A 27479-nucleotide genomic window follows, 5' to 3' on the forward strand; every position below is an offset into this window, starting at 1 on the left:
TTCGTAAAAGTCTTTGCTTATCTGAGAGATAATTTTGTGTATGTTGGCAGTGCTTCATTTTCAAATCAAGTCAAGGTATAGCTTACTGTTACATCATCATAAAATAATAAATTGAAATAGCATACCAAACATGTATTTGCTCATTTTCACTAATTGCTTTTAATTTGTTTAAATTGCAAGACATGAGCACATTATCCTCTCAAGGTATGTATTTCCTCTCTATCTCAATCCCTGTTACCATTCCTACAGTTCAGTAGACTGTCAAATTCTGCCTTGTGCACATCTTAGTTATTAACAAAAATATGTTGTAACTATACTCAGTGTTTACCACTCTGCATTGTCGTAATACCCAGCTACAGGTCTTCTCTCTTTGGCCATCGCACTTCTCTCTTTGGCCATCCTTTTCCAATGTCTTCATGTGTTGTTGGCAGCCCTGTAGCAGAGACTCCACATCCATCATTTCAACTCATGGCCCAGAGGCCCAATTCAGTCCCCACAGCCACAATACAGCCACAACCCGAACACAGGTAGCAGCAAGTATGAAGGAGGTTTGCCTCAAACGCTGCAGCAACAGAAGTGAGCCCACTAACAATTCTTGAGGCTGCAGACACAGGTCCCATCTTCCAATGACTTTTATACCAAGTTATAGAGATGAGAATCCACTCTCTCTTCAGGCTTAGAAAACTACCTCATAGCTGTTTGCCTCTTTATGCATCCGTTCTTTCCACTGCAAATGTTTCCGCATTTCTTCTTTTTGAGACCTCTGGCACTTCTCAACAAGTAGCAAACCTCTATTACACTCTTTTAAGGCTTCTGTGCGGCTTCCTCTACCCAGCTGATCCTGTTCTTTCCTGCTTCATAAATTCTGAGTTTACCTTGCTCACTCTATGCCTATCCCCTATTTCACACTTTTCCTTCAGTTTGAAGTAGTCAAATTTTAGCATTCATGACACTCCATTCACTCAAACTGAGTGAATAATGAGATGGAGGAACTCCCATATGTGCTGCATGCATAAGAGCCCATTAGTGGTACAGATCTCTCCTCCCGACTATTCTGCCTGCTGAATAATGAAAACACTTTCTTCTTCTCAGAGGCATTGATTAGGAAAAGCCTTCTCACGCACCTACTACAAAAGAAGCTGTAACAAGGAAACACCTAGAAAAGGTGAAGGATTGCATTATAACCACACATCTTGGAGGGTACACAGCTTTAAAGGAGGCTGCACATTCTAGTCTCCAAGTTCCTTCTGCTCTCCATAAGTCAGGTGACCCCCCCCGAGAATCATTCTATCTAGAATAAGCAATGATTTTTTATAAGTAACTATTTATAACACAAAAATGAAACCCATATTTAAGCATTTCAAGTGTGCTACTTAATTAGCATCTCCCCCAGCTTTGCTTCATTGACACATTGGGCATTGCACAATTGAAAACCAAAAACCTGCAGTAGTACAACGACCCTCTCGGCTAGCTACCTCTGCTTCCCCTCAGGGCAATGCAGACACACTTTTCAGAGGACTGAAAAACATCTGAAGCCTTCAAAATGCCCTAGAGCTAAAAATGCCTGCACATACCACTTTGGGAGACCCTACCTTCTTCAAGACAGGGAGAAAAAAATGGAGACAAAAGTGTCCTCAATAACTCATGAATGCCAATGGGATTTGGACTCAAGAGTTCCTGATAGCCTGTTACTTTCCAGAACTACTGAGCCATGTTCACTTCTCCGCAAATTAGTTTTTAAATTGCCACTACATATTAACTCCTCCACCACCTAATCTTTGCTGCTTTTGCCAATTTTCCCTCATCTGACAGTGATGAAAATCAGGCAAACATAACACATGTAAACATTGTGCACACCTTTTTTTTTTTTTCCTCCTGTATTAAATGAGCAGGGCACCAAGGAACATACAAATTCACTTAACACGCACCAATGTTTATTACAACTGTACTTCCTTAGACTGAAAACTAACAATTATTTAGAAATACGTTGTATGTTAAAGACACAATACTGATGTTTTCAGATTATACTTCTTCCCATTCAGATCAATGAACAAAATTTTTCCACTTATACAGCAATTTCCACTTATACAGCAATAAAACTGTAGCTTATACATATTAACATTTCTGAGTCTTAGTCAATGAAAATTTCTTGGGCTACTAAAAAGAAATTAGAAAAACAAAAAATCAGAATTTATCCAAATATCTTCTCTTTAACTGAATCACAGGGTAACATGAAGCAACTTTTAAGTAGTAAAATATATTTAAGGGCCTGAAATTAGCAAATGTTAGCTCTTTCCAGTAGTTTAAAACATTCAGATAATTTAGGAGTGTATTATACTGTGTAAAGCATTACATTCTTTTAAAACTTGGGGAAGCTGAAAGGTCAAGAAGGCAAGTTGTCCACCATTCTTTACTTGTTTCTGATTATTAACCCCAAAATCATTGGTCCCTTTTACAAAGTAACATGGATAGACTGATAAAATCTAAGGCCTAGCTAGCATGGTTACAATGTTTAAAAAACAAGTTCTTAGATGCTTTCATAAATTCAGCACTGGCCAGTTAGAACAAACTTGAGTTGCGATTTCATTTTTTCATTAACATTTTTATTGAACTAGAAGCCACAGATTAAACACCTTTGTATACACTGTGTTAATATTTGGAAAACAAAACAAAAAAAAACCTATGGAAATGAGCAAAATACATCAGTAATATTAAGAAATTTGGCTTTAAAAAGATTACACACACCTTCTAAATTCTGAGTGCAAGGAAACCAATGTAGTGCAATTATGCTAGAAAAGCCGTTGCTGCTTATAAAACGTTGTGCAGCTGTTGGAGGAGAGGGTTACAGTGACAAACAGCTTCCCTGCTACAAAGGTGGCAGGAAATCTATCAAACTGGACAATAAAATTGCAATTGAGTTTCTTTGGCTTTTTATAGCAGCTGCATGTATCTTGATGTGTAGCTCTGCAAAACCTATCCAATTCTGTAACACTAGTCCTTTATATACTAGTTCTTTATCGTAGAATGGTGTTATAAATTAGTGGCGAGAATGGCACAAAGGGCTGTAGAAAGGAAAAATAAGCAGTAACCCAATACAATTAGAGATGAAATAATAAAAACACAAATTGGTTATTCTCTTAGCAATGTTAAGGAAATATTTCTGTTCCCATAATTCCCACATTACTTTGAAAGCATGCTAGAAATCAAAAACATCTGAGATGCACTTAGCATCGAACAATTTGCCCACTGAATTATGTCTACACTATGTTATGTGTGAATCTATATGAATCTCAATATTGGTATAACAGGGTATAAGAATATTCAAAGTAAGTAAAATTAGAGGGATTAATAATTCATTATAATCAGAAATTAGTATCAGTTTATAAGGACATTTTCTAGTGATTAGTAAGGTTATACCACAAAGAGCTTTTTTTGTGATTTATCCCAATTTATGCTTATGTAATTAAAAGATAGGTATGAAACATCATCTAACTTTAAATTGCTAGTTGCATAAATTGCATGTATTATTTATAACAAAGTTCAAACAGCAAATGCATAACAAAGGTGAATATATTCAATTTTAAAATCCTTGACTATTGCGTCATCATTCATATCACTACTGTTAAGCTAGTTTCTGGGTGCTTTTGTTGTTTAATCATTTTCATTTAGGCTTCTGGAACTGGATAATACTAGCACCAATGTCCAAAAAAGGGAACTCCTTTGTGATTCCTTCAAAATTACAACACCACTCTGCTGCTAGCTCTGCCCGCTCTCACACACTTCTAACCTTGCCATTGTTCAACTTCCTCTGAAGTAGGTTGGAAGAAACAGTCCTTACATATTGACCAGAAAGTCAACAAAGTTAGACTTGGGAAAACTGATACAGGAAGTTACTTCTACAATCAAGGATACCTCACTATGCCAGCATGCCAGGAACCAAAACTGAGAAACACAAAGAGTGAAGCATGTCATTTTCTCATTCACTATGGTGTTGCGCAAAAACATACAGCCTTTTGGGAAAAAACAAAAACAAAAACAACAAAAGTAACATTATCTGTACCTCAATTTTTTTTGTATTTTCTAAAACTGGGGTTCTTTTTCCTTAACATTTGGCCGTGGCATCACAATAAAATCTTGGGTTTTCCTCTATGAACTCTAAACCATTGATTAGCCACATTAAGTCACTGAAGATAATGACCAAAAATCCATATAATCATTTTGACATAGAAGCTATTTAAATGAGATTTCCGACATTACATTATCTTACAAAAAGAGTCTAAGAGTAGAACTACAGCTTATAAGATAATGTGCCAGATAATTTTTAAATTCAATACACCAAAGCTCTGTATAACAGAGGTAGAAAGGTGGTTTTCCTTCACTCACCTCTCCATCTTTCCCCAGGACAGTTCCCCAGCAATTCCCAGCAATCACAGAAATGCTTTAAATTATGCCAGTTTCTATAAAAGCACATTAGGGATCTTTACTTTGGCTACAGCTTGCCATCATACAATCTACTCCACCCATACCCTCTGCATCTTGGGGGAAAGAGCAGAAACAGGTTTTTTAAAGACTGCAGACCCAACACAAAAGAAGATTAAGGATATTTCAAAAACTAAAATGCAATCTCTGTAAGGGTTAAAATTTGGCCCTGGTTCCTTTGCACCTGGATTCCATTTAGCTAAGTGACTATTTAATGATATTATTTCATACACTTTTATTATATAGATTTCTACATTTGTCTCTCCATAGCCCAATAATCCACCATTGAGCTATGAATGCGATAAATAAACAGAGTTGCAAAATAACAGTATTCTTGCTGTCTGCAGAGACTGACTTTTTTGAGAAAAAATTAACACAAAATCAAGGACCTCAGAAATGCTAACAATTCCTTAGAATCATGAAGTGATCTTTAGGATTCACAGATGTCCTTTTCACATGTTTAAGTTGCACACATTTAGAAAATTATTATTTATAATTTAATTAATTTTAAGTAAATACTTCTGATAAACCAAAACAATTATGAGGCCTACACTGGCCTCACTCTTTTGTTCAGAATAAGGCAGGGCAGTTATCTTTTATACTACCGTGTCTTGTTCGAAGATCCACTAGTAACTTTTATGACATAATTCTGGTTGTAACAACAACAAAAAATCAGACAGAAGAATAATGAACGGTAATAGTCTCATTCATACTGCAAGGATTTGCATTCTCACCCTGTATTCCATGACAGCTTAACAGCTGAAGCATCTGTCTTAACTTTGATTTCTTAGCTTTTTACTGGTTTGTTTTACAGCCTTTTGATGTTACTAAAGGGCATTTTTGTTTATGAATAGATATGGTGCGCCACCTTGTGTTCATGCCATTATTAAAAACCAAAACCAGCATTAAAATTTTTCAGAAATGCTCCTGAAATTTGATTATCTCATTTTTGAAAATATGTGCCATTTTCAGTATAAACTAATACTATCACAATTTGAGCAAAACCAAAAAGATTTGTGTTCAAACAGCAAAGTTAACATTTAATTGTCAAATATTTGAAAGTTATGCCCAGTAACAGGTATAAACACTGGGCTTATTTAACTACTGACCTTCATTTCAAGACTATCTCACTGTATGATACAGCACTTTAAGGCTCTAAATCTAATTACACAGCGTAACAAAATTTCCCAACTATTTCAAACACTCACCTTTGAATGTGTGATCGACAGTGTATCCACCCAAACACGCCAGCCACCCCACTCATATTTGATTGCATGGTAGAGCAAAATTCGAAATATGGTATACACCATTTCAGTTATCTTCTGTTCCTCAGAAGTCTTCGGATTAAAACAGCAAAGGGAAAGCATCCACTCCTGCCAGACGGAGCACTGCAACAAACTCCTGCAAAACACACATGCTATTTAATCAAATTTCAAAATATATCTTAGAAATATACATCACCTAAGTCAGGAATTCAACATGTTTAAAACAATTGCTATGTGCAAGCTTCTCTAATTTTACATATTGAAGACTATAGTAGAGTACAGAATTTGCTGAACAGCAATGAAGCTATATCTCCTTAATGAGATCTCTAATTTACTAGGAGACCTTGTTACTTACTTCGTATACATGTGCATATAGCAAGCTATCTTACCTCCTATTTTCTCTGCTGTTATTAAAAAGTTTAATCATATCTGAGAGAAAGGCTCGCCGAACCTCCAGAGTTTCTGGACACTGTGGAGAATTACGTACCAGGATTGCAATAACCTTCAAAATCTCTGTAAAACAGTTCACAAACAACAAAATATTAGTACTAAGCACAGCATAAAATACAGGACATCTTCCAATATTGTTTGCACAAGAAAAGTGATGCTACATAAAGAAGTTTTATACTGAGAAAAAGCACATCTTTATTTGAGTAGGTTTAACTAATACAAATCCCTTCTTCCAAAACTTCTCAAACCTGGTCACCATCAGGGGGATTTGCAGGCCTATACAGCTGAAGAAAATGGAATCCAAGTTAAATTACTCTGAAATTTTTTTTTAATTATTAGGTTTAAGCAACACAAATGTTACTGCATGACAAACGACAAGCTATCAGAATCCATCAGAAGCTTTTTCTAAGGAAGTTCACATAATACAATGCATCCGTTATAAATCAATATATGAGAAAAATCCATTTGCTCCACCTTAATACTGAATTTTCGAAGAATATGAACAACTTCTGATTATATTTAACAATTTCTGTTATTAAAAAAAAGTTTGAGAAAGGGGACAAAACCTTCCTGATATAAAATTTCATCTCTTATGAGCATAATGTTTTCTGTATTTTTAGGAGACAGTCGAAATTGTGGGTACATTCCACTTTTTGAACCAGTGGGGCAGTCACTGTTCTTGTTACTTAAAAAAAAGTTAACTTTGTAAATAAATTAGGGTGCAATTTGAACACGGTCACTGTGATAGTTTCAGTTCACCTTCTACAATTTCTTTAAAAAGAGAAATTCCTTATTTGATAATATTAGCACTGATCTTAAAAAGGTACTCTAGAAGTCACTCTTCCTACTAGACCTAGATAATTCCAGACTCATACCTCACACTACAAATAATCTGTATTAACCACAGCAGTGACTGCCAACTTCAAAAATCTTCAGAGAAAGTAACAGAAATCTCCTCACATTTCTTGCTTCATACAGATTTACCAGAAGGCAAATGACATACTGCAACCAGATTTCTTTCCTCTGTATCTGCTTTGCTTTCCTTTCTCTTCCCCCACTTTCCACATGAAGCAAACCCACAACTATGACCTACATTTAATGACAAAGCAGCTACGAAAGTGAAAAATCTATTATTTCTCCAGAAAAAATGAACTCCCAAAGCTATCATAAGTCCATTGTATTATATACAGAGCACATTAGTAATGCATATAATTCAGGAAAGGAGATCAGTATTTTCTCTTAGTTCAAAAGACATCTGAAGTTTCATATCAAGATATTTCCCATAAAGTAAGCTAACCAAAACAGTGAGCAGAAACATTTCTCCTACTTTCCATCTAGCGTTGTTGTACTGAATGTAATTTAAGATGAAGGCTGTTTCCATATTTCAGGTAATTTAGTCTGACATCACTAAATAATGCAATCAGAATTTTGCTGGAACCTTAACATGTATTAAATCAAAGTATCCTGTGCGTGCAAGTCTTGAAAAACCATTTCGTAGCAGGACTGCACAGCCAAAAAGGGTGAGTTATGAACTACATACACATTTAGACACATAAAACGTCTTTCAAAAAGCTAGAGAGACATACTTCCTAAATAACTCCAACTAAACGCATATTTGTATGAAAGACTATGTAAAACCGAGATCAGAATTAAGACTGGTGGATGTAATTAATAAGCTTTCTCTTTTTTTTTTTTTAGAGCAGACTTTTCTTATGACAGCACTTAGAAATGTGTATCATTCTTACGAGGATTTTGTATCTTCACTGTTGAATCTGGGTCAGGATGTTGTTTATGTATCACTTGAGTGCAAATCTGTTCAGTCAGAATCTAGCAAGAAAGAAGAAGATGCCGTATCAACGTTCATTAAGACAGCTTACCAAAAAATAGCTGGATACATCCTTCATACAGCACTATCGTTATTTCACAATGATTCTAAAAATTATCCAAAAAACCCACTTGTTCTCTTTCTTGATACTTTATTTCATCCTGTTCCTAAAATTTTACTCTAAACTATTTTTTTTGCTTTCTCTTAAGTGAACACTGTTATTTTAAATACACTGGAAGAGAAACCTGAATCTAACCAAAACAATCATCATAAGGCAAGATCATTGCTATAATAAAATTCCACATATATATGAGTGTCTGCTTGAGACATTCGGGTTACTCATTATCTAGAATTGTTCATAATGAGCATAACCAAGTTAAGGGAGGGGGGAATCTCAAGTAGTGAGCTTTGGCAGGGGGGGGAAGCAGCACTCAGCTGCATCACACTAAGGTTTAATGTCATCTGGAACATATCAGCACAAATATGTAAGCAATTTTCTAACAATGTCTTACAAGTAATTAGGAAGATTGGATCCTAACTACAGTATATTACTACCTCAAATAGGACATTGTATGTGGTCATGGTGATTAAGCTTGTCTGAAGCATCAGCCTTTCAGCCAACAAAGAGAACAATCCATGTCCAAGCATGACTTCAGCTTTTCTCCTAAAACAGTACAGAAAGATAAAATAAACTTATGTATTCAACTTGCTTTAGGGGGAAAAAACCAAAAGTTTAAAAAGTGTGCCTTAAGAAATATGAAATCACTGGAAACATCTTTTTCTTTTTGTTCCTTAAGTCTTTCACTTTTGGTCAAGGAAAAGGGCAAGGATTCAAATTCTGAAAGGACAAGTCATTCCCTGAAGACAGACAGAAGACAGCTTAACTTTCTTCCATAAATGCGGTCCACTCACCCATGGGCCCAAAAAGCTGAAACACCCCCTTAGGGATTTCTTGATAAACACTAAGGAAAGGGCATCTTTGTCCTCATTTCACTCAAAAATACAACCATGGACAGCGATCTCAATAGTTATCTATTATTGTACTCAACTTGAGACGCATTAAATCTAGTTCTCAGTAAGTAACACGGGGTTCAATCTAATTCTTGCTACCCATTTCAGTGGAATTATGGAAAAAGACCACTTTAAAAAGCAGGCAGCCATACTGCAAGTAAGTATTAAATGAACTTGGTAAGGAAGTGATAATGCTTGGACACTAGTTGCCAATCAAAGAAATTCCACCACATTAGAAATATACTAGTGACAAGCAAATTGAAGGGTACTTGAAGAACAGTAGCTCCTATTCAGTGGAGGATATTTAGCGATTAACCTCCAATATAGCTTTTTTTACTTTACATACAAACGTGTGTATATATACACACGAAATAATATATACACTAAATAATATATGGCCTGCATGCATCACAGCCTACCTTTTTTCCTTCTTTTTTGGGGGAGTTTGTTTTAAGACCTAAACCAGTACTTACTTTGGAGCGAGATGCTTTAAGAAATATCCCATCACTTTTAGAGCCTGCACCCTGATGCCTTCACTTTGTGATGCTAAAAGCTTGTAGACAACCCTAAATGGAGAAAACATAAGGCTTCCTAAAAGAGTTGAAATACACAGCAATTTTTGGAATGACAAATTAACCACAGTAGATTGCAAATAAATTTGTATCTGAGCCTAATTTAAAAGAATGACTATTAATAAGACTAACGTTTCTGTTAACGGCACAATAGTTTGTGATTTCACATTTTATAATTACATTTAGACATTTTTAATCAAAGTATCTTCCCAATACCAATACATAAAACATGCTGTGAAAGGCTGCTGCAATCCCTATATTGAGAACTGTCTTAATCTCATATTCTATTCAGAAAACTAAGCAAGCAATTGTTTTAGTATAAATGTGGCGGGATAGGAATGGCCATGTATGGAGGGGGATTTATTACTAGCACTAATATTTGACATCTGCGCATGCTTTTGGTCTGTTAGGAGGGATAGAGGAAGACACCAAGTCAGGAGGCATTCTTCTCCTTTCACCTATATCGGTTTCTGCTCTTCATCTCCTTATGCTCTACACCCACTTATGATTCTCCACTAAGAAGGTTTAAGAAAAGCTGAAGGGAGCGAGGGGCATGTCTATAGCAAAGTACTAGACTTAACTAGCTGAACAGTTCTCGCTGAAGTTTTCCCAAGAAAGAAAATGAGAGTGTTAACAAACACAGCAACAAAAGTGTCAATGTAACTGATGAAAATCTGGTAAATTAATAAACAATTGGAAGTAGTGTCTTACAGTGGGAAGTGTCCAGTAACCTTAAATACAAATAAAAATAAATAACCTTAAATAACCTTAAACAACCTAAAATAAATACCCTTAAATAACCTTAAATATAAATAAAAATTTAAAAAAACATTACCAATTCAATCTGTAATACTGCACAGATCTCATCATGTGTATCTATGCCTTCCACTCCCAGAATAAAAAGAAATCAGACTAATATTTAATCTTAACTTCTCAAACATTTATTTGCAGTACATTAAAGCTTAATCTTTTATTTAATGAAGTTTATTTACACAGTGAAAAATTCTAATATTGGCCTTCTGTCAATGTGAAGAATAACAAATGCAAGTTTTTGATCCTTGTAAATCTCCCATAACAACATAAGACATCTAAATGTATTTATCAGTTACATCTAATTTCATTCATTGCTTACTTTTTAGACAGTAAAGTGCTTATGACCATGTCACTATCTGATTTTAGTTAGGCTACAGTTCATGGTATTGGACAGATCTTTGAGTTTGTGAAATACGATTTAGCTTATACCTACACGGACTACTAAGCTCTCTCTGAAAAAAAGAAAAGATTAATTTCCTAATGCTCCATGAAATTATATTGGAACAGAAGGCACAGTACTCAGCCTTTGCTATGAATATTTTCTGAATAAATTTTTGAGGAAATCTGTATCACTTTATTGGGGGAGGAAATATAATTTCAATGATTCTTGAGTCTTTACAAAAATATCCCATGTTACAATACTGCATTTTAGATCAGCCAGTTGTAAAGAGTTTAAAGGACTTATTCAAGTTTTTAGGCCTTATCTATACATAACTGAGCACTCGTCACTAGTTATATATTCCTTCACTTTTACATACCTAAAAATATTACCCAGGACACCTAAACTAAGACACAAAAAATCTAGTTCTATACTAGAATTTAAGTGAAAACCCAGGAGTGATTAAAAAACAGTTATCTATAACGAATAACTTATCCTGGAGAAAGCTGCAGCCATAGCAACTACAGAATCAAACAAATGAGCAAGCCCATGATACAATATTCTTTCAAGCAATATATTCCATTTCCCTGCTTGTCTTAACAGAACAGTATGAGGGTTACCTAATTGCTTAGGAAAAAAATATTTCCTTACACTTATTATTTCTTCAGTAGATTAGCTACTTTAAAAATTGTAATTATTATAAAACTCCAAATATTTATAAAGCTTTGTAAAATTATTTTTAAATTTGAAGAATATAGTGTTTTAATTGCAAAAAGTAGATGTATCAATAAGCATACAAACAACCCGCTAAGTGACTGGAGACAATACAGGAGCAAGGAGTGTAACAAATGAGACAGGAAAACAAAGTGATTTCTCACTGTGGACTCGCTATTCATTCTGACTTGCCCATATACTAGTTAATAAAAATGAAAATGTCTACTGCCAGTTGTTAAATAAAAACAAACATATTGCATTGGAGACCCAACGTGACATTCAAATACTTTATTATTTAGAGTTTTTTATTAGTTTCCCATAGCATAATACATTACCATACAAATGAAATCAAAGCTGAAGAAAATGGGTAAAAAAAAAAAAAAAAAAAAATCAGCCTAGCACTAAAAGGGGAGAAAACAATTATGAACGTGCCTGAATGTTGTCTCTTGAGAAAGGGCAACTGAAAAAAATATATGTATAAATAGGGGTTAACCAATAGGTGCAACAAAATGTATGAAATGAGACTCTGCCTTTACACAGCGAGAGAATTACTACTCCACATACCCTTCTAGGAATAGTTTTTACATTTGTTTCCCTGTTCCAATTTTTCCCCCCACTATGTCCAGGCAGGTTCATTTGAAATTAGAAAAGTTCAATAACGTGACCATCCTCTGAGAGCCACAACACAAAATCCGAGTCATAACTTAGTCTTTTTCTAGAAGATCTGCTTTTACTGTTAGTAGAATTTGCTACTTTCCCTCCTTTTCTCTCACAATAGTGTTAAACAATATTTTTCTGTTTGTTGGGAAAAAGAGATCGTGAACAATCCATATCACAAAGTGCTAAATTTAAACAAATAAAAGGTTTCTTCTGCAAAAGTCCCATAATGTTTTACACTTTAAAAAAAAGGAAAGAAAGCTAACAAAGGTCAGAAGAAATCTGAACCAATTTTTGTCAGCCCACTTTCAGTTCTAAAACATATGTAAGAATGAGAGGCTAAAGACTAAGCGCTAGTTGATGAAGACTTAACGTCAATGTATAGACGAACTCAAATTGATCACTACCTGTTTAAGCGTGACTGACGGCTTGGAAACATTAAAAAAAAAAAAAAGACCCCATTGATAATAAATCCAACATCACCTCATGTCAAAAGAACACCTGGACACAAAAATCTCCCAAGATGAGGAGTCCAAGATTGCAACACATACACTGATGAGGACCTTTCAGATTTCATGGGAATTCTAGCAAGTAACAGTATGGTCAAAATACTATTTCCTTTTGCCCACTTAGAAAATTCAAACTTACTGTAATCCATTCCTCTGATCAAAAGCAGGGATCATAGAACTGGGATGCTCTGACATCAGAGCAACAAGCAACTGCAAGACATCCATTAGATTGTCATCCTGTTGAATAAAAGTTACAAATTTGAATTAAAAATGCATGTAAGCTAGAACATTGTTTTGGTTAAAAGAACCACTACAAAACATTTCAAAATGATCTGGAGAGTAATAGTAAACCAAGGACCAAAACAATTAGGCCAGGATCAAAAGAGCTATAGATCTGGAAGGCAAGTGCAGAAGAAAATATAACCCAAAAAAACCACTTTATTTTTTAGAGTGAAAAGTGATACATCTGTGCCTGGGATGTAAGCCTTTGACAGGGAATGGACTATTGGACTATGCTATTTCCTGCCACACACATGCTCATCTGTTTGCATGTATATTTCCCCCTTCTTTTACTGCACAGGAGCTAGAAATAAACTGCTGCACATTTTCTGGGGCACAGGGTAGCGTTTAATGCAAAATCTCTACTAACAAATGTCCACCCCAGCAAACAAAAAAATACCACCACCTGCCACAGACGACATTTAAAATGGGTAATTCAAGCTGCTCAGTAAAGTTTTCCATACTATTAGTCTAAAGCACTCTACACTACAGTTTATTAATTTGTTCTAAGTTAATTACAACTAAAAATAACCTACAAAGTAGCAAAATGCAACTGTCTTTTTTCCCCATTCTTTGTGGTATTAAAATGAAAGATTTAAAAAAAACAACAACAACAAAAGAAAACAAAAACAAACAACCCCAAAACAACAACAACAAACCAAAAACAAACTTTCCAACATTTTTGAACAAATATTCTGATTCTTTCTCCATTAGAAAACCAGTTTTACACCCCGTGAACAACTGTGTTCACCTGATGATATTATTAGCTTACATTACAGATGCTATCACTGATGAATGAGCCCTATGAGAAGGCTGAATTTTACTTTTTTTGTTGATATTTTTCTGAATTTACAACTAGATACCTAATTCTGTGGGATTCAGCACTCATGGATCTTTTACACTTGACCATGCAAACTGCTAAGATAGTTAAAATATCATCTCCTCATCTGAAGGCTATATAAAGCTTCTGCCATTTTGGTTTACTCTTACATGTTACCAAGAGTCTTATTTTTTACATGTACATATAAAGTAGAATGACTTAAATTGCTTGACCATGGTACTACCAAGTACTAGTAACCAGCACAGAGAATAAAATGAAAATATAGGTGTAAACAAATAAAAAAAAAAATCCATACTGCTTGAAGTGAAGTTCAATTAATTCCTTATTTTACCCATTTCAAGCACCCTTAGAGAGATGAGATCAGTTAGATTTATGTCCCCATTTCCCTTGTCTTTGATGTTGCATCTGGCATAAAGTGCCTTTTCCCGGTGCTAAAATATGAAGATGCAGATGTATCAGTGGTAACCAACATTTTCTCCCAATTAAGTTTATATGCTTCTCTTACTTGCCATTAACATACATCTTTATTTTTTAATGCATGTTCTCAATTTTATTGCTTTATTTAAGAAGCAAAATAAAAAGGAGAGAAAAACAAAACAAAAAATATTACTTAGGCAGCATAAAACAAGGCTTTGTCTTTTTTTTTTTTTAAAGTCAGTCTCACCATCTGTTTTTCTGCTTGGTAAATCGGTTTGCAGAACAACATAAGAAACCATTTTGACTTACTGGCTTAATGAACTTCAATCTAACATTGAACATAGTGCTTAAATCACTGCAAGAATACTGGCAATTCAGCACACTACATTAAAGAGTTGGACAACGTTTGCTACTTCCTCTACAGAGCCATCTTGTGGCATAAAGAAGGTAATATTTGAAAATATTCAAATACTTGGTGGTCACAAACAGCAGTAGTACTCCTCTTCTCCCACACACCCCCCAAACTAAAAATTACCTCATGTATAGTGAGCAGATAATTGAGGATAGCCTGCAATTCATCTTCTTTTATTCCATAGTCCTTTAAAAACAAACAGGTTTTAACTATCATCTTTCAAGCACAAAAGTACTGTTCCCAAAAGAGCATTATTACAAGCAATGGTTATACACAGAGCAAGTCCCACAAGACAAATTTGTTTTCACTTGGTACTATAATAGCTTCATAGATGGAAGGTAGCTTTTTCCCTGCCCAAAAAATACGCACTGAAGGTTATAAAAATGCTTTAAGACAACTCCAATACAGGCATAAAAATAAACTAGATAGTAATATAGTACATGAAATTGTTAGAGTAACACATTAATTGATACAGATAATTTGAACTGAGAGCTTCCTATTAATAGAAGAATTAAATTAAGGTGGCAAAGAAGATTCAAAAGTAGGCCTTGATGTTTAATTATAGGCCTGTTAGCTATGCCTACAGCTGAGTTTGCTTCTTATTTTCCACTACAGAATCTGATCTTCAGTTGTTATCAACTTTGCAGAAATTTAAATCATTTATGGTGTCTATGTCAGGAATATGCCTTGAGGTCTTTTTGGTGAAAATAAAATAAAAACCAACAGTTTCTAAGAACAGGATGAGGGAAGGGAAAAGCAGGCTTCTTCATTTCTAGGGCTTTTATTTTTTAAAGTAAGTCTCTCATTTCCCGAAAAGATTTTGCACCACTGTGTACAAATAGAAAATCTGCAGAAGAATCAACCTTTTATGATGGACATGCTTTTTACTGTCCTTGTGAAGCTCTATCCAAAACTGTCCAAGTTATAAATCTCTGACACACAAATTTTTAAAAAATAAATAAAAATGAAGCTAACACTTAATGGAAGTCTTTTAGAGTTTGATAGCTAAATTGTCCCTGATACTTCAATTGCAGAACATCCAATTTTAAGAAAGAGAAGAGTCAAGAGCAGAACTTTTCTGGTAGTTACTCCTCCATACTGCTGGGGCTAAAGGTAGCAGCACAGAGAGCATACTGGTCCCTTAGCAACGCAGAGGAAGAAGGGAAAAGGGAGCTAGATTCAAACACAGAAAAGTCAGTTGACAGAAGGGAGAGAAGAAGAGAGAGATCAGAGCTTACAATAGGAAAGGGTTAAGAAGAGTCTACAAGTAGTAGAACTGCTGAATTTCAATATTCCTCTAATGTCTAACAAACAGTTGTGAAACTTATTGATAGAGTCTTTCTTCTTCTCCTCTGTCCCACAGCATATAATGTCAAATGTTGCTCTTTAAACACTTCTGATGCAGGTGATATTGTTCTTGTCAAAAAAAAAAGTAATCAAATACTTAATTCCCCAGTAATAAACATTTCTAAGTTAATGATTTAACAGTTCCACTTTTGATAAAAACAGCTTAAAAGCGAGAAAAATGCATCTTCAGCACTGCTGTCTGTGGCACGAGCCACAACAAAAAGATGCACCTTACATGGTATTTCTATCTACTTACTTGTTTACAAAATTCAACATGCTTAGAAAAAAAATGCTATATTAAAGAGCATTTCTTTATGAGAGGAAACTTAGATATCCTATCATAATTTAAAGTTATCCTACCTTCATCACTAGCTGTTTAATGAACATCAACAGGAATGCTCGCAGAGATAAAATCTCTTTTTGAGTAGGCCGTGGCCCGTCTACAAAAGAAAAGTAGATATATGAAATGGAAATTAACAGTTGTTATTAGCATAGTATGTATTTTCACATAAAGAAAAATAGAAGGCATTTTCTGAGTGAAGAGGGCACATTTTAAGTAAAGTTATCTTTCCTCCACTTCAGACTACAAAATAGTAATGCGTTTTATCACTGTTTATTAGTAAAATGCCCAACCAGTGTGGTTCTAAGGCTTTTATTAAATATAGTTTTCTAAACCCCTCTAAATTCTTTTCATGATTTTAGCACTTCCTTGCAGTGTCTATGAACCAACTTCATGCAAGGAATAAGACTGATATGAGAACTTTCTGTCAGAATTTCCAGATTTCAAATTTTTGCAGTTTACTATTGTTTTTAAAGTTCTTCTGCTGAAGCTCAAAGGAAGAACTACATGCCATTATTACACATTGGCTATACACACAACAAAAGTCAATCTTACAACACTATATATAAAGATTACCTTGAAAGCCATGACTTAATTTGTTAACTCAAAGTCAAAAGGACTTGCTGAGGCCATTCCTGTGTAAAGCAGACTTTCACTGAAATGTTTTAAATACTCAAACACCGACTAGTTCCCAGGAGACGCAAGGTTAAAAAAACAGGTGCAACCAAATGTCAAAACCAAGTAAAAGCTTTCATAAAGAAAGCAAATGAATCGTTGCAAATACACTTCCAGGGATAGTTTTTACATTCGCTCATAGGTTCACAGTTCTTATGATCTTAATCATCAGGAAAAAGCAAATCATCTAGCAAATGTAAGTGATCATACGAGTCTGGTTTTATACAGAATAGGCCGACAAGCATATTTGGTTTAAGAACAGTTATTTTCAATATAGACCGGTCTAGTCAAAATAAGCCATTAAACTGTATTAGTAAGACTATCCTACACACACACTTGCCTCAGGCTCAATAAATCAGTTCAGAAACTAATTAAGTAAATCCATGTCTTCACTAAAAAGGAAAGGAGAAAAAACACACGTGCTTTGCTCCTTACAGGACGCAAAATACTACAAAACAACCTTTGCAACCTCTAAAAGGAAGGGTTGGTCATTTTGAGAAGCTGGTGGCAGGAAGTCAGACACAACTAAGGAGCACTCACTCCCAGTATATCTAGCTCTCTTTCATCACCTGCTTCTCTCTCCAAAATTTCAGAGCCTTTCTTCATTACAGGAGACAGTAGAGATGTAAATTATTCTCCCTTTGCCAACGCTGTGTGCCCAACCCCATAAAACACAGAACAACAATTAGAAGAGCCATAGTCATACTTCCAAATAGCATTAATTCCCTTATCTATGCCAGTTCCATCTGCACATATTTATGTTATGCTGGTGCACATTGCACTTCTCCGAGTTCCTTTTACAGTACTGGATTTCTTAGACAAGCAGCTATTCCCTTTGCTTTTTTCTTACGATCAGTATTCTTCTTCTGTGTTCCGTGTCCATGACAAGTACTAAACACGTGTTCTAAATTTCTCATTACTTCTTTCGCCGTGAGTTCGCTGTCTCGATTAAGCATGCTTATTAAGCAGTTTTCCAACAAGTTCAGATCCCTATGTCTGTCAGATAGACTCAGTATGCCTGTTTTCAGCAATACTGCTATTACCAATAGATTTTACAAGCACTTAAAGACTGTCCAGTACTTGAACAAGCTCCATAAAGAGACCACATTCCCAGGCACAGCTCTACACTTCCAAAACCCTACCATTTCTCTGACCAGTTCTATCTAGTAGAGAGAACTAGGTCTTTGATGACAGAGGATATGACTTCTGAAGAAAGTTTCCATTAGATTGTGAAAAAAAGCTTTCAAGAATATCCTATGGACAAAAGCACACTGCTCAAACTGTTACAGTGAACCCACCCCATTAAAATAGAATTCTTTCTGAACATTTACAGTTCTATTCTATACATTGTATACAACATTTTTTAAAAACAAATATCAGCTTGTGAAAGAAGAAATGAATACATACCTATGCCCTTGGGAGTTATACCACTGCGATCCTGAGGATTCGCTACCCAGTAATAATACTTCAGGGTATGCATGACCAAAAGAACTGTCCCAACCCGCCGGATTGCACCATATATGTTAACAGTGCCAATGAACTCAGTAGACAGGTAAGTGTACAGGATCAGCTGAACCTACAACACCCAATCATGAAATCAAAAATCATTACAGCAAAATTGCAGCACATCAGACAACTGCATTCTTAAATTTCATCTATTAAAATGTCTTAAAGAAATAAATTTTCTCTGCATAGCTCAGTAACAAAGCTCTTAAAACCCTTGCAAACTGATGAAAAATTTTATTTTATTTCTAAAACTATAGAGTGCTGTGATTTTTTTTTAAGCTGGTCCACGCTTACAGGAGCATGAAAGCATGGTCTTCACACAATCACAGATAGCTGAGATTGGAAGCACCTCTGGAGATCATCTAGTCCAACCTCTCTGTTCAGAACAGGGTCACACAGGAAGTATTAAAGAAAGGTGCATTTTTATTATAGGCTTAAGTATTCATTATAGGCTTAATTATTTACATATCTTCTTTCCCTTTTTCTTCTGAGAAATATCACTTAAATAAAACTTAATAATGTAATTTAGCTGTAGCAAACAAATGTTTTACAATGACTTCAACAGTAGCAGTGTTAGTGCTGTCTCAGTTTTTGAAATGCAAAACAAACCCTTATGGAGGGGATCAAAAAATCTGGTAAGAAGGTTTCAAGTAGAACCAACTGGAAAGTTTCCATCCAAGCTGTCTGCTCTCAGAGAACACAGATTCACCAAAACAAAAATACTCTGCAGGGAATATGTCAATTTAAATGAAGACTTCAAACCTGACACTCAGGATAATTTCTCTTAAAAATTGCCAGGTTTTTGCTAACCAACCCATCCAAAATTCCTTCTCAATCTACAACACTGACTAGGTCAGGGACTCCAGAAGTCACTCCTAGCTCTGCTCTGCAGAACACTGCAGGTTTCCAAACTCCCTGAAAACACTGGGAGTCTGCAAAACTTGACAGCTACATGCAGAAAAGCAGAGTCTGAAAACATGTATGATTTCTGCAGGGGAGCCAGGACCTATAATTCTTGAAGTCCAGGCTTAGTCTCAACACTCCCAAATTGATACATCATAAGATACCTTATTCATAAGAATAAGCAATTTTACCTGTGCTGGGATATGAATCCATATTGCAGGATTAAGGAGAACATGATCACACAGCTGCTTCAGCAAGGGCACCCCATTGTGTAAGTTGCTCAGGTATTTCGAAAAGGCAAGGCAAAGTTCTAGTACAGCTCGGGTAACATGGGCTTTGGAAGACTGTAAAAGAAGATCTGCTTAAGGAAGAGCCCTGCAACAGTCTAGCAAAAGTATTTCTCTCAAAAAAATTCAATATTAATGTAAGACATCAAGAAATATTTGCTTTACCTTTTCTAGGCTATATCCTATCACAAGGAAGCCCTTACAGGAAAGCATCTGTTCTTGCATAGCAATGGAGTTCTTCAACAACTCCATGATGAAAGCCAATAAAGTAGAACTGAAAAATATAATGTTTTAATAAAGAAAAATGTTTTAAAGTGTTACAACAAGACAGAAAGTATTTCCAAATTAACATTTCTATCACACAGCCCAGAGATACATTTAATATGTTATATAAATGCTCAGATCAGAATTTTTAAAACAAAAAGCCAGACTAAATTTCGAAAGCTCTAACTTCTTGCTTTTAATCAATGCATTTCTAACTTGAAATTCTGGATTCTGAGATAACTGTGCAATAGCAAAATTTTTCTGAAAATACATTCTTGCAGAAAGGCGACAGTTAAGTGTATACTCCTCTCTGCTTCGTATTTCACTGACAAACTTCTGCAAGATCAGTAACAAATGCCATTCCACTTCCTACTGCTTTCAGATGACCAGATATTGGAAATATTTTTCCAGACACAGCTTTACTATTGGTTCAAGCTAATTCAGTTCTGTGCTGCTGCCAGAAGGAATGTTCACGCCCTTCCCCTTGTGTCACAGCACTAGTGCCTATGAATCAAGACCTTAGCCAGCTGAAAAACCCTCTATTGCTGGGCCAGTTTGCAACTGAATCAAATCCCTGACTCATTACATAGATGCCCAAGCCTGAGCCGGCTCAAGAGAGGCCCAGGAATGTACAAATGGGCTGAAGGAACATTGTTACCACCCCTTCTTAGCAACAATATGGATGTAGATCATCTTTAAACAGTCATGAAACTACAATTGCAATGAAATAGAGCAAACCACACCAGGATTCTTAAAAGCAATCCCTTTGCTATTAATACTACTCTAACTCAGGAGCTCCACCAGTTTCTGTGCCTGGATGTTCAGAAGTTGGACTGAGTTGAAACAGAGCTGAAACCAGAGGAAAAGCCTGGCAGTAAAACTGAATAACAGTATCTTCCAAAAAGTCTGAAAAAAAATTCCAACGAATAACTTCATGTAGCTGAAAAATTCATCCTTCCTGGAGTTTTTCTTGAAGCCTTCCCCAGCAGATTTTCTCCATGACAGCAATAAGCTCAAGAGAATTGACTGTAATTGTTACACAAAAAAATTGTGAAATAGAAAATATGTAAACATTTTGATTCTGTGTGAACGAACTTTCATAGAAAATTTGGTACAAAAAAACACTTCACTTTGAGGTCCTGCCTGTAACAAGGCCACCTTTTTGTTGTTAGACATGATTCATTGTTGCACAAGACAATTTAAACCACTATGCCACTTAATAAAGCAAGAGGTAATTTCCTTTACTTAAAGAGAAACAAAGAACAGAACACAGTAAGTACATGCACTCACCAAACAGTCGTGTCAATGTGGTCTGATGAATATTGCCTATAGTCTAACTGTGCAAAGAGAGGGAAAAGTACCTGCACGCCTCCAATGGAGTGCAGGGCACTTTGGATAGAATGCGTTAAGACTGCTTTCACATCCTGACAAAGAAGAATTAAGACATATTGAAATCTCCTTCAGAAACTGTTAAAAGGTTTGTTAGAAATAGTTTGAAAGTTCTTCAATATAAAAATTGTATTATTACCAAATAAAAAGAAACAGCAAGAAGTACAAACTGGCTGCCACAGCCACACTAAATGCCCAGTCTGGATGACCTACTGCTTTAGATAGAGTCTACAGCATAGATCCACAGATGAATATACAGGAGGTGGCTTGCAAACTCTAAAACAAGTCTTTAGTAATAGAGAAACTCTAGAACAGAACACATGAAAAGCTTCTGACAAATTAAAAGATTAAGGCATTCAAAGCATAGGGAAGAAAAGGGTATCATATCAACAGGGCAAAGGACAGGAGATACTGTAGGGGAGTGAACATATGTCAGAAATGAGGAAGAAGGATTTTTCTGAAAAGCTAACACAGTATTTGTAATACTGATACTTTGTAGGTTGTAACTTCGATAAAATAAACTTTTTTCTTAGGATTCTTGTGCAGCCACATTACTTCAAGAAACAGGGGAGGTATCAGCAGGGACAACCCAAAAAACCCAACCTATCAGCAGTTCCCTATCTTGTCCAAATCCCTAAAAAACTTGATTTTTAGATTTTCAAACAGAAATAATTTGTATCCTCCAAATCTATGAAAATGTTGAAATACCTGCAGCATGAGGGCATGTGGTGAATGAACAAAAATAGAAGGGTTATCCTTAGGGGATGACTCTAGACACAGCTGTGCATCTGTAGCCCTTGGATTGTACATAAAAGCAATAGCACTGGATAGTTTGCCATCATATAATAACAATTTGTGATGTTCAGCAAGGAAGAGATCACTTTCTGCCTTGAATTTGAATGTTCCCTAGATTGGGGAGCAGGGTCAAGGAAGGAAAAAAGAAAAAAAAAATTAGATTACACACATTGAGAATACGGTTCAGAAGACAACTATTGACAAAAAATGACTAAAACATTGCTTCTTCGATCTAGCAATATTTCAGAAAGAAGTTCTTATCTCATAAGAACATTGTAAAATTGACTTTGAGTCAGAGTTAGAACTGCAGATTTTTTTTTTTGACCCCTGAAAAGTGACATTGCCAAAATGGTGGGTAATGTAAAAGCAACACATTAGCTAGAAAACAGAATGACAGTCAGCAATGTTCACTCAGAAGGAACTAATAATTGAGGAGTAGATAGAATAGGAACCATCTTTTTTAGCGTATGTTTGTACAGCTGCTAGGGAATAACAGTCTTCAATTAGTGCCCCTCAGGCTATGACAAAACAAATAATAAATCACTGCAATAAAACTAATCCTCAGCACTAACTTCACACATTAAAAAAACTGACTGGCACAATCAACTATAAACCTACATTTCTAAGACAAATACATCTTATTTGATCTAAAGTTTTCAGCCTCAATGAAAAAGTGAACCTAGCCAGAGAGAACAGTGGTGTTCTCCTTCTCCCAACCACCAACACGGAAATTTTGAGAAGTAAACAGGAACACAGATTTATTTTTTATAAGAAATTAAATAATTGAATTAATGCTTACTTGTAGTTTGTGAGGCGATACATAGGCTTATAGAAGAAACATGGAAGAGTTTAATAAAAAGATTACACAGTAAGAACATTTTTAGAACAACATAGAGGTGTCACAACATTCTTAAAACCCACCATAAAGAGTCTTATCAGAATTAAACTTTGGAAACTTTACAGTCAATTCTAAGATACCTTATATCCCAGACCAAGCTGATAAATGGCAAAGATTTGAGCAGCATTGAGAGCCTCACTAAAAAGGTAAACGGACGTCATTTGCCCACAAAACACTCGATTGGCATCTGCTGTTTCTGAAGAACCCAGGAAACATTTGTCAAACGTCTGAAAATGAAACAGAACCCAGTAACAGGGTTTAATCTATGCTACACAAACAAACTATGCAAAGAATATACATATTATCAGGGAATATTATTTTTACATAAACAAGCATTTGAGGGTCTCAGCAGAAACACATTTTAAGTTCTGAGATCTTTAAAAGCAGAATCTACTCCTCTACCAAAAATTTTATTTCAGCATTTTTTAAAAGTGCATAAAATGGGAGAGGTTTACTACTAAAATGGCAAAGGATATCTATTAATCCATCAAGATGATCAACTACAGATATTAGTATACAGGGATTACTTACATCACTGGTGTTGACAAACCATGTTATTTCTCCATAAGATGCCAGTTCCCCATTCACGTAACATCGAAGTTCACTATTCTTCCAGCGGTTGTAGATGTGCACTATAGTAACCATATACCACTAAACGATAAGAAAACAATTGAGACAATCCTATAGACACTTAAAGTAGCTTAAGCATTAAACTGGGGCATAGTAGAACAAATTCAACTATTTATGTGAATTAAATTAAGATTGAAAGATTTATTTTAAGTCAAAAAGATTAAGTCATTGGTGAGTTCTCTTGCATAGCTATGTCAAAGGATAATATGCCATTTTTTCCACAAAAAGTAGACACAGAAGCTTAAAAAATATTTATGGCATAGAATTCAAAAAATCTTCATGGCAATGCTGAACCAAATTTACACTGAAACCACTGTGTAAATAAGTTTTAAGTTGGGTTACTCTTAGCATGATGGACTACTACAAATGTTGTCATTCTAAAGAGCAAGCATGGCTCTAGACTAAAGACTTTCAAAGGCTGTGCATGTCAAATTATCACAAACAGAATCCATATTTATAGCAAGGGATTACTGAAAGAAATTCCTGAGTAGGCCTGTTCTCCCACAAAATGTTTACACCAGTTGCTCCAGAAACATCAACAGAATATCTAACTGAAAAAGGAAACATTTTCAACACAGCATAATATTACTTAATAGGCACGCAAGCCTTGAACATCAATAATAAAAATCAACTCATACTTTAATTCTTACATTTAAAAAGATACACAGAATAAAGCACCAAATGCAAGGAGACTATTTTCTGGTCAACCTAAATGAACAAAGTAGAACACACTTTCAAGAACGAATCTGTTGTTCTCCCACATGCAGGAAGACCAAACTCCTATTAATGGTCCTAGCTTGATTAGGAAAATGAAATGTGGCTTAGTAATCATTCTTCCCTAAAATAATACTGCATTTGTCCACATCGAGTAAGTAATGACATAAAGGGGAGCCTTAGCAAAACCCTTTAGGAAAAGGAGAAGAGAATGTCTGGAGGTGGGAGAAAACACAGTATAAACAGAGAAGGAAAAAATCACAAGCCTTGTAACTTTCAAGCTGTGTATATGTACTAAGAGTTCTCAGAGAACTCACACAAGTCTCACAAATTCATAAAGCTTCTGGTAAACTGCATTTTCTAGCTCTTTCTTATACATTTCATACATAAAATTAAAAAGAAATAAGAATTCAGAACACAAATTTGTTTTGCTCATTTTAGTGTAACTGTTCTTACACAGAAAAACGAGCCTAATCAATAGCTACGACACTCCCCCCCCAGGCTACATTTTTAAATTCATGAAACCTGGTTGAAAGATTTTATTATTTTTACTCACCTTTTGTGGCTTGAAATCAAATTTTACACAGTGCTGGAAACCTTTTCCCTTTGATTTTATAGACGTTACAATCAAGCAGCCTCCAACAAAGTGAGCAGAATAACCAAGTCCTTTGTTTGTTCGAAAACTAACAAATTAGAACAAAATCAGCACATACACAGATGGAAGTAGAAACCATTGAACAATTAATAGAAGTTGAACATTAGAAATACAGTTTTACATAATTCTCACCAATATAAGTAAGGCTTATCCTTATCCACATTGATATTATTTACAGGATCCATTCTTAGCCAAGTGTGGAAAGTAAACCCATTCTGGTATGGCCACTTGGCTATAGGAGGTAAGGCAATAGCCTAAAGAAAGCAAAAAGTTATTCATGTAGAAAGATCAATATCACAATAGTAAGAGTATACAGCTTAAGATATACACTACAAATGTATACTGATATACAGATACACACTACAAATGCGTACACTACAAATGTGTACAGTTTCTCTATACCAAAAAAAATCTGGCCTAACTTCTGTGCTTTTTGTACTCCATTGTTAAAATATCTAATTAATCTAAATATTTAAAAACTGGTCTTTATATCTCAAAGAAGATTATTAATAGTAACCTACACTTCAAAAATTAAATGCTTTAGTGGAAGCCGTACAGCATAAAAACTCCTCAAAATGCAAATTCAAGTTGACTTGATTTTGTGGTAACCTGACAGAATAATCAGATTTATAAACTTATTTCCACATAGTGCTGGTATTCAGAAGAATAACTGCTTATGAAAAGAAGCTGGCCACAAAAAGATAATCACATACATTTCACTTAACAGATTCTTTTCTCTCTTGCCTATGTAGCCTTCCAGTTAGAATATATAGACTTATAAACTTCCTTAAAAGAAAGGTAATACAATCCCCACCAGCCAAAATCTTCATATCAAACACTGTATTTATGTTAGCTCAAAAGCTCTTAAGCTATAAACTGTGTGGCAGGGCCCTTTATTTCAAACAGTCGGGTTTTATTGTGTGGGGTTTTTTTGTATGGTTGGGGGTTTTTTCAACATTACTATTAACTTTCCACTGTTTTGCTGCACAGATTTGCAATACACACTTCAACTAAGACTGCCTTAACCTCTGATCAAAGATGCTGTCCAGATGATCAATACCAATGAACAAAAAACATCAAAGAACTTGAGTGTCGCCAGACTCCTTATTATGCTCCCACGCTCCATTCAGCTATCCCTGTCCAAACAAAATGCTATAAATCCTTCTCTATACCAGCTAACTAATCAGTCTGCATGTCTTTGAGCCCAACTTTTGGGAACTGGTAGCACTATCATTTGGTTTAACTCACAATGGATCTTGGAGTAATTATATTAAATACTTAATTTCTAAGAATTCTTAATTTTAAAATATATAAGAATATTCACATTAAGGTTACTGAGGCACCCCAATATCACATACGGTTCAAGCATTCAACGCTATTATCAGAAGTTAAATACAAAAACAGTACATGAATAGCCAAAAGTAACAAAAACATGTCTATTTCCAAGTTCTGCTGCACATAATAAGACTTTTTCTAGCAGTCTGCATTTTTCAGTCTCAAGTTTTCATTCCAAAAAAATTCATTATGTCATCAAGTTGGTGAAATTTAATCTCAAGCCAGTGAGGCAGAAAGGTAATGGCTTTATGTGAAGAAAACTCGAAGAGTCATCTGATAAATCTTATTCAAATCTTATCCTGAATTAAGCATGAAATTTTGAACATACTATTTCATCCTACGATTTTAGGAGCAAAAGTGTTGATATACTTAAATTCCTACAGAAGATTCTGCACAGCGTTTTCCAACTTCCTATTTAGTTTCAAATTCTTTTTCAAGTGAACACCACAGAACTTAAAAATGAATCAGTCACCCGAACAATTACGAAAAGACTAATCATTGTTAAATTTAATCCTCTTTCAGTATTATTCAACTTATACATGTCTAGGATCCACATTTTCTCACAGAATTCTTATAAGCAATATATGTTATTCACATCATCTGATCATTACAAGAACTAACAAATGGTGCAAGTACGGCCACTTCTAGCTCAACACTTTCTGTGGTTTCACTAGCAAAGGCTTCTAGATGTAAGGCTGTATCGGGTTTGCGTGGCAAGGCTTTGGTAGCAGTGGGGGGCTATAGGGGTGGCTTCTGTGAGAAGATGCCAGAAGCTTCCCCCATGTCCAATAGAGCTAGCTCGAAGATGGACCCGCCGCTGGCCAAAGCCGAGCCAATCAGCAACAGCGGTAGTGCCTCTGTGCCTCTGTGATAACATATTTAAAAGAAGGGGGGGAAAAAACCTGCTGCGCAACAGCAGATGGAAGAGAGGAGTGAGAATATGTGAGAGAAACAACTATGCAGACACCAAGGTCAGTGAAGAAGGAGGGGGAGGAGGTGGAGGTGCTCCAGGGGCCAGAGCAGGGATTCCCCTGCAGCCTGTAGTGAAGACCATGGTGAGGCAGGCTGTCCACCTGCAGCCCATGGAGGTTAACGGTGGAGGCGACATCAACCTGCCA

At 35.4% G+C, this 27479-nt stretch overlaps 1 protein-coding gene across 1 annotated transcript in view; it reads right to left on the reverse strand.

Moving 5' to 3' along the window:
- The window catches only part of LRBA (LPS-responsive vesicle trafficking, beach and anchor containing), a gene marked incomplete at its 3' end in the record, with an annotated part of 85887 nt that overhangs the window by 11342 nt on the left and 47066 nt on the right, over positions 1–27479 (reverse strand). Inside the window, exons 5-21 of the mRNA XM_009575982.1 lie at positions 25159–25280; positions 24928–25054; positions 23559–23678; positions 23108–23254; positions 22043–22240; positions 21236–21369; positions 19847–19955; positions 19586–19738; positions 18393–18561; positions 16331–16410; positions 14747–14809; positions 12814–12911; positions 9504–9596; positions 8575–8683; positions 7940–8021; positions 6134–6257; positions 5688–5880 (exon numbers count right to left, since the gene is read on the reverse strand). Coding sequence (XP_009574277.1) covers positions 5688–5880; positions 6134–6257; positions 7940–8021; positions 8575–8683; positions 9504–9596; positions 12814–12911; positions 14747–14809; positions 16331–16410; positions 18393–18561; positions 19586–19738; positions 19847–19955; positions 21236–21369; positions 22043–22240; positions 23108–23254; positions 23559–23678; positions 24928–25054; positions 25159–25280 — 2121 coding nt within the window. The remainder of the gene's footprint in view (positions 1–5687; positions 5881–6133; positions 6258–7939; positions 8022–8574; positions 8684–9503; positions 9597–12813; positions 12912–14746; positions 14810–16330; positions 16411–18392; positions 18562–19585; positions 19739–19846; positions 19956–21235; positions 21370–22042; positions 22241–23107; positions 23255–23558; positions 23679–24927; positions 25055–25158; positions 25281–27479) is intronic.

Source organism: Fulmarus glacialis, unplaced genomic scaffold (assembly GCF_000690835.1).
Source record: "Fulmarus glacialis isolate BGI_N327 unplaced genomic scaffold, ASM69083v1 scaffold884, whole genome shotgun sequence".
Lineage (NCBI taxonomy): Eukaryota > Metazoa > Chordata > Aves > Procellariiformes > Procellariidae > Fulmarus > Fulmarus glacialis.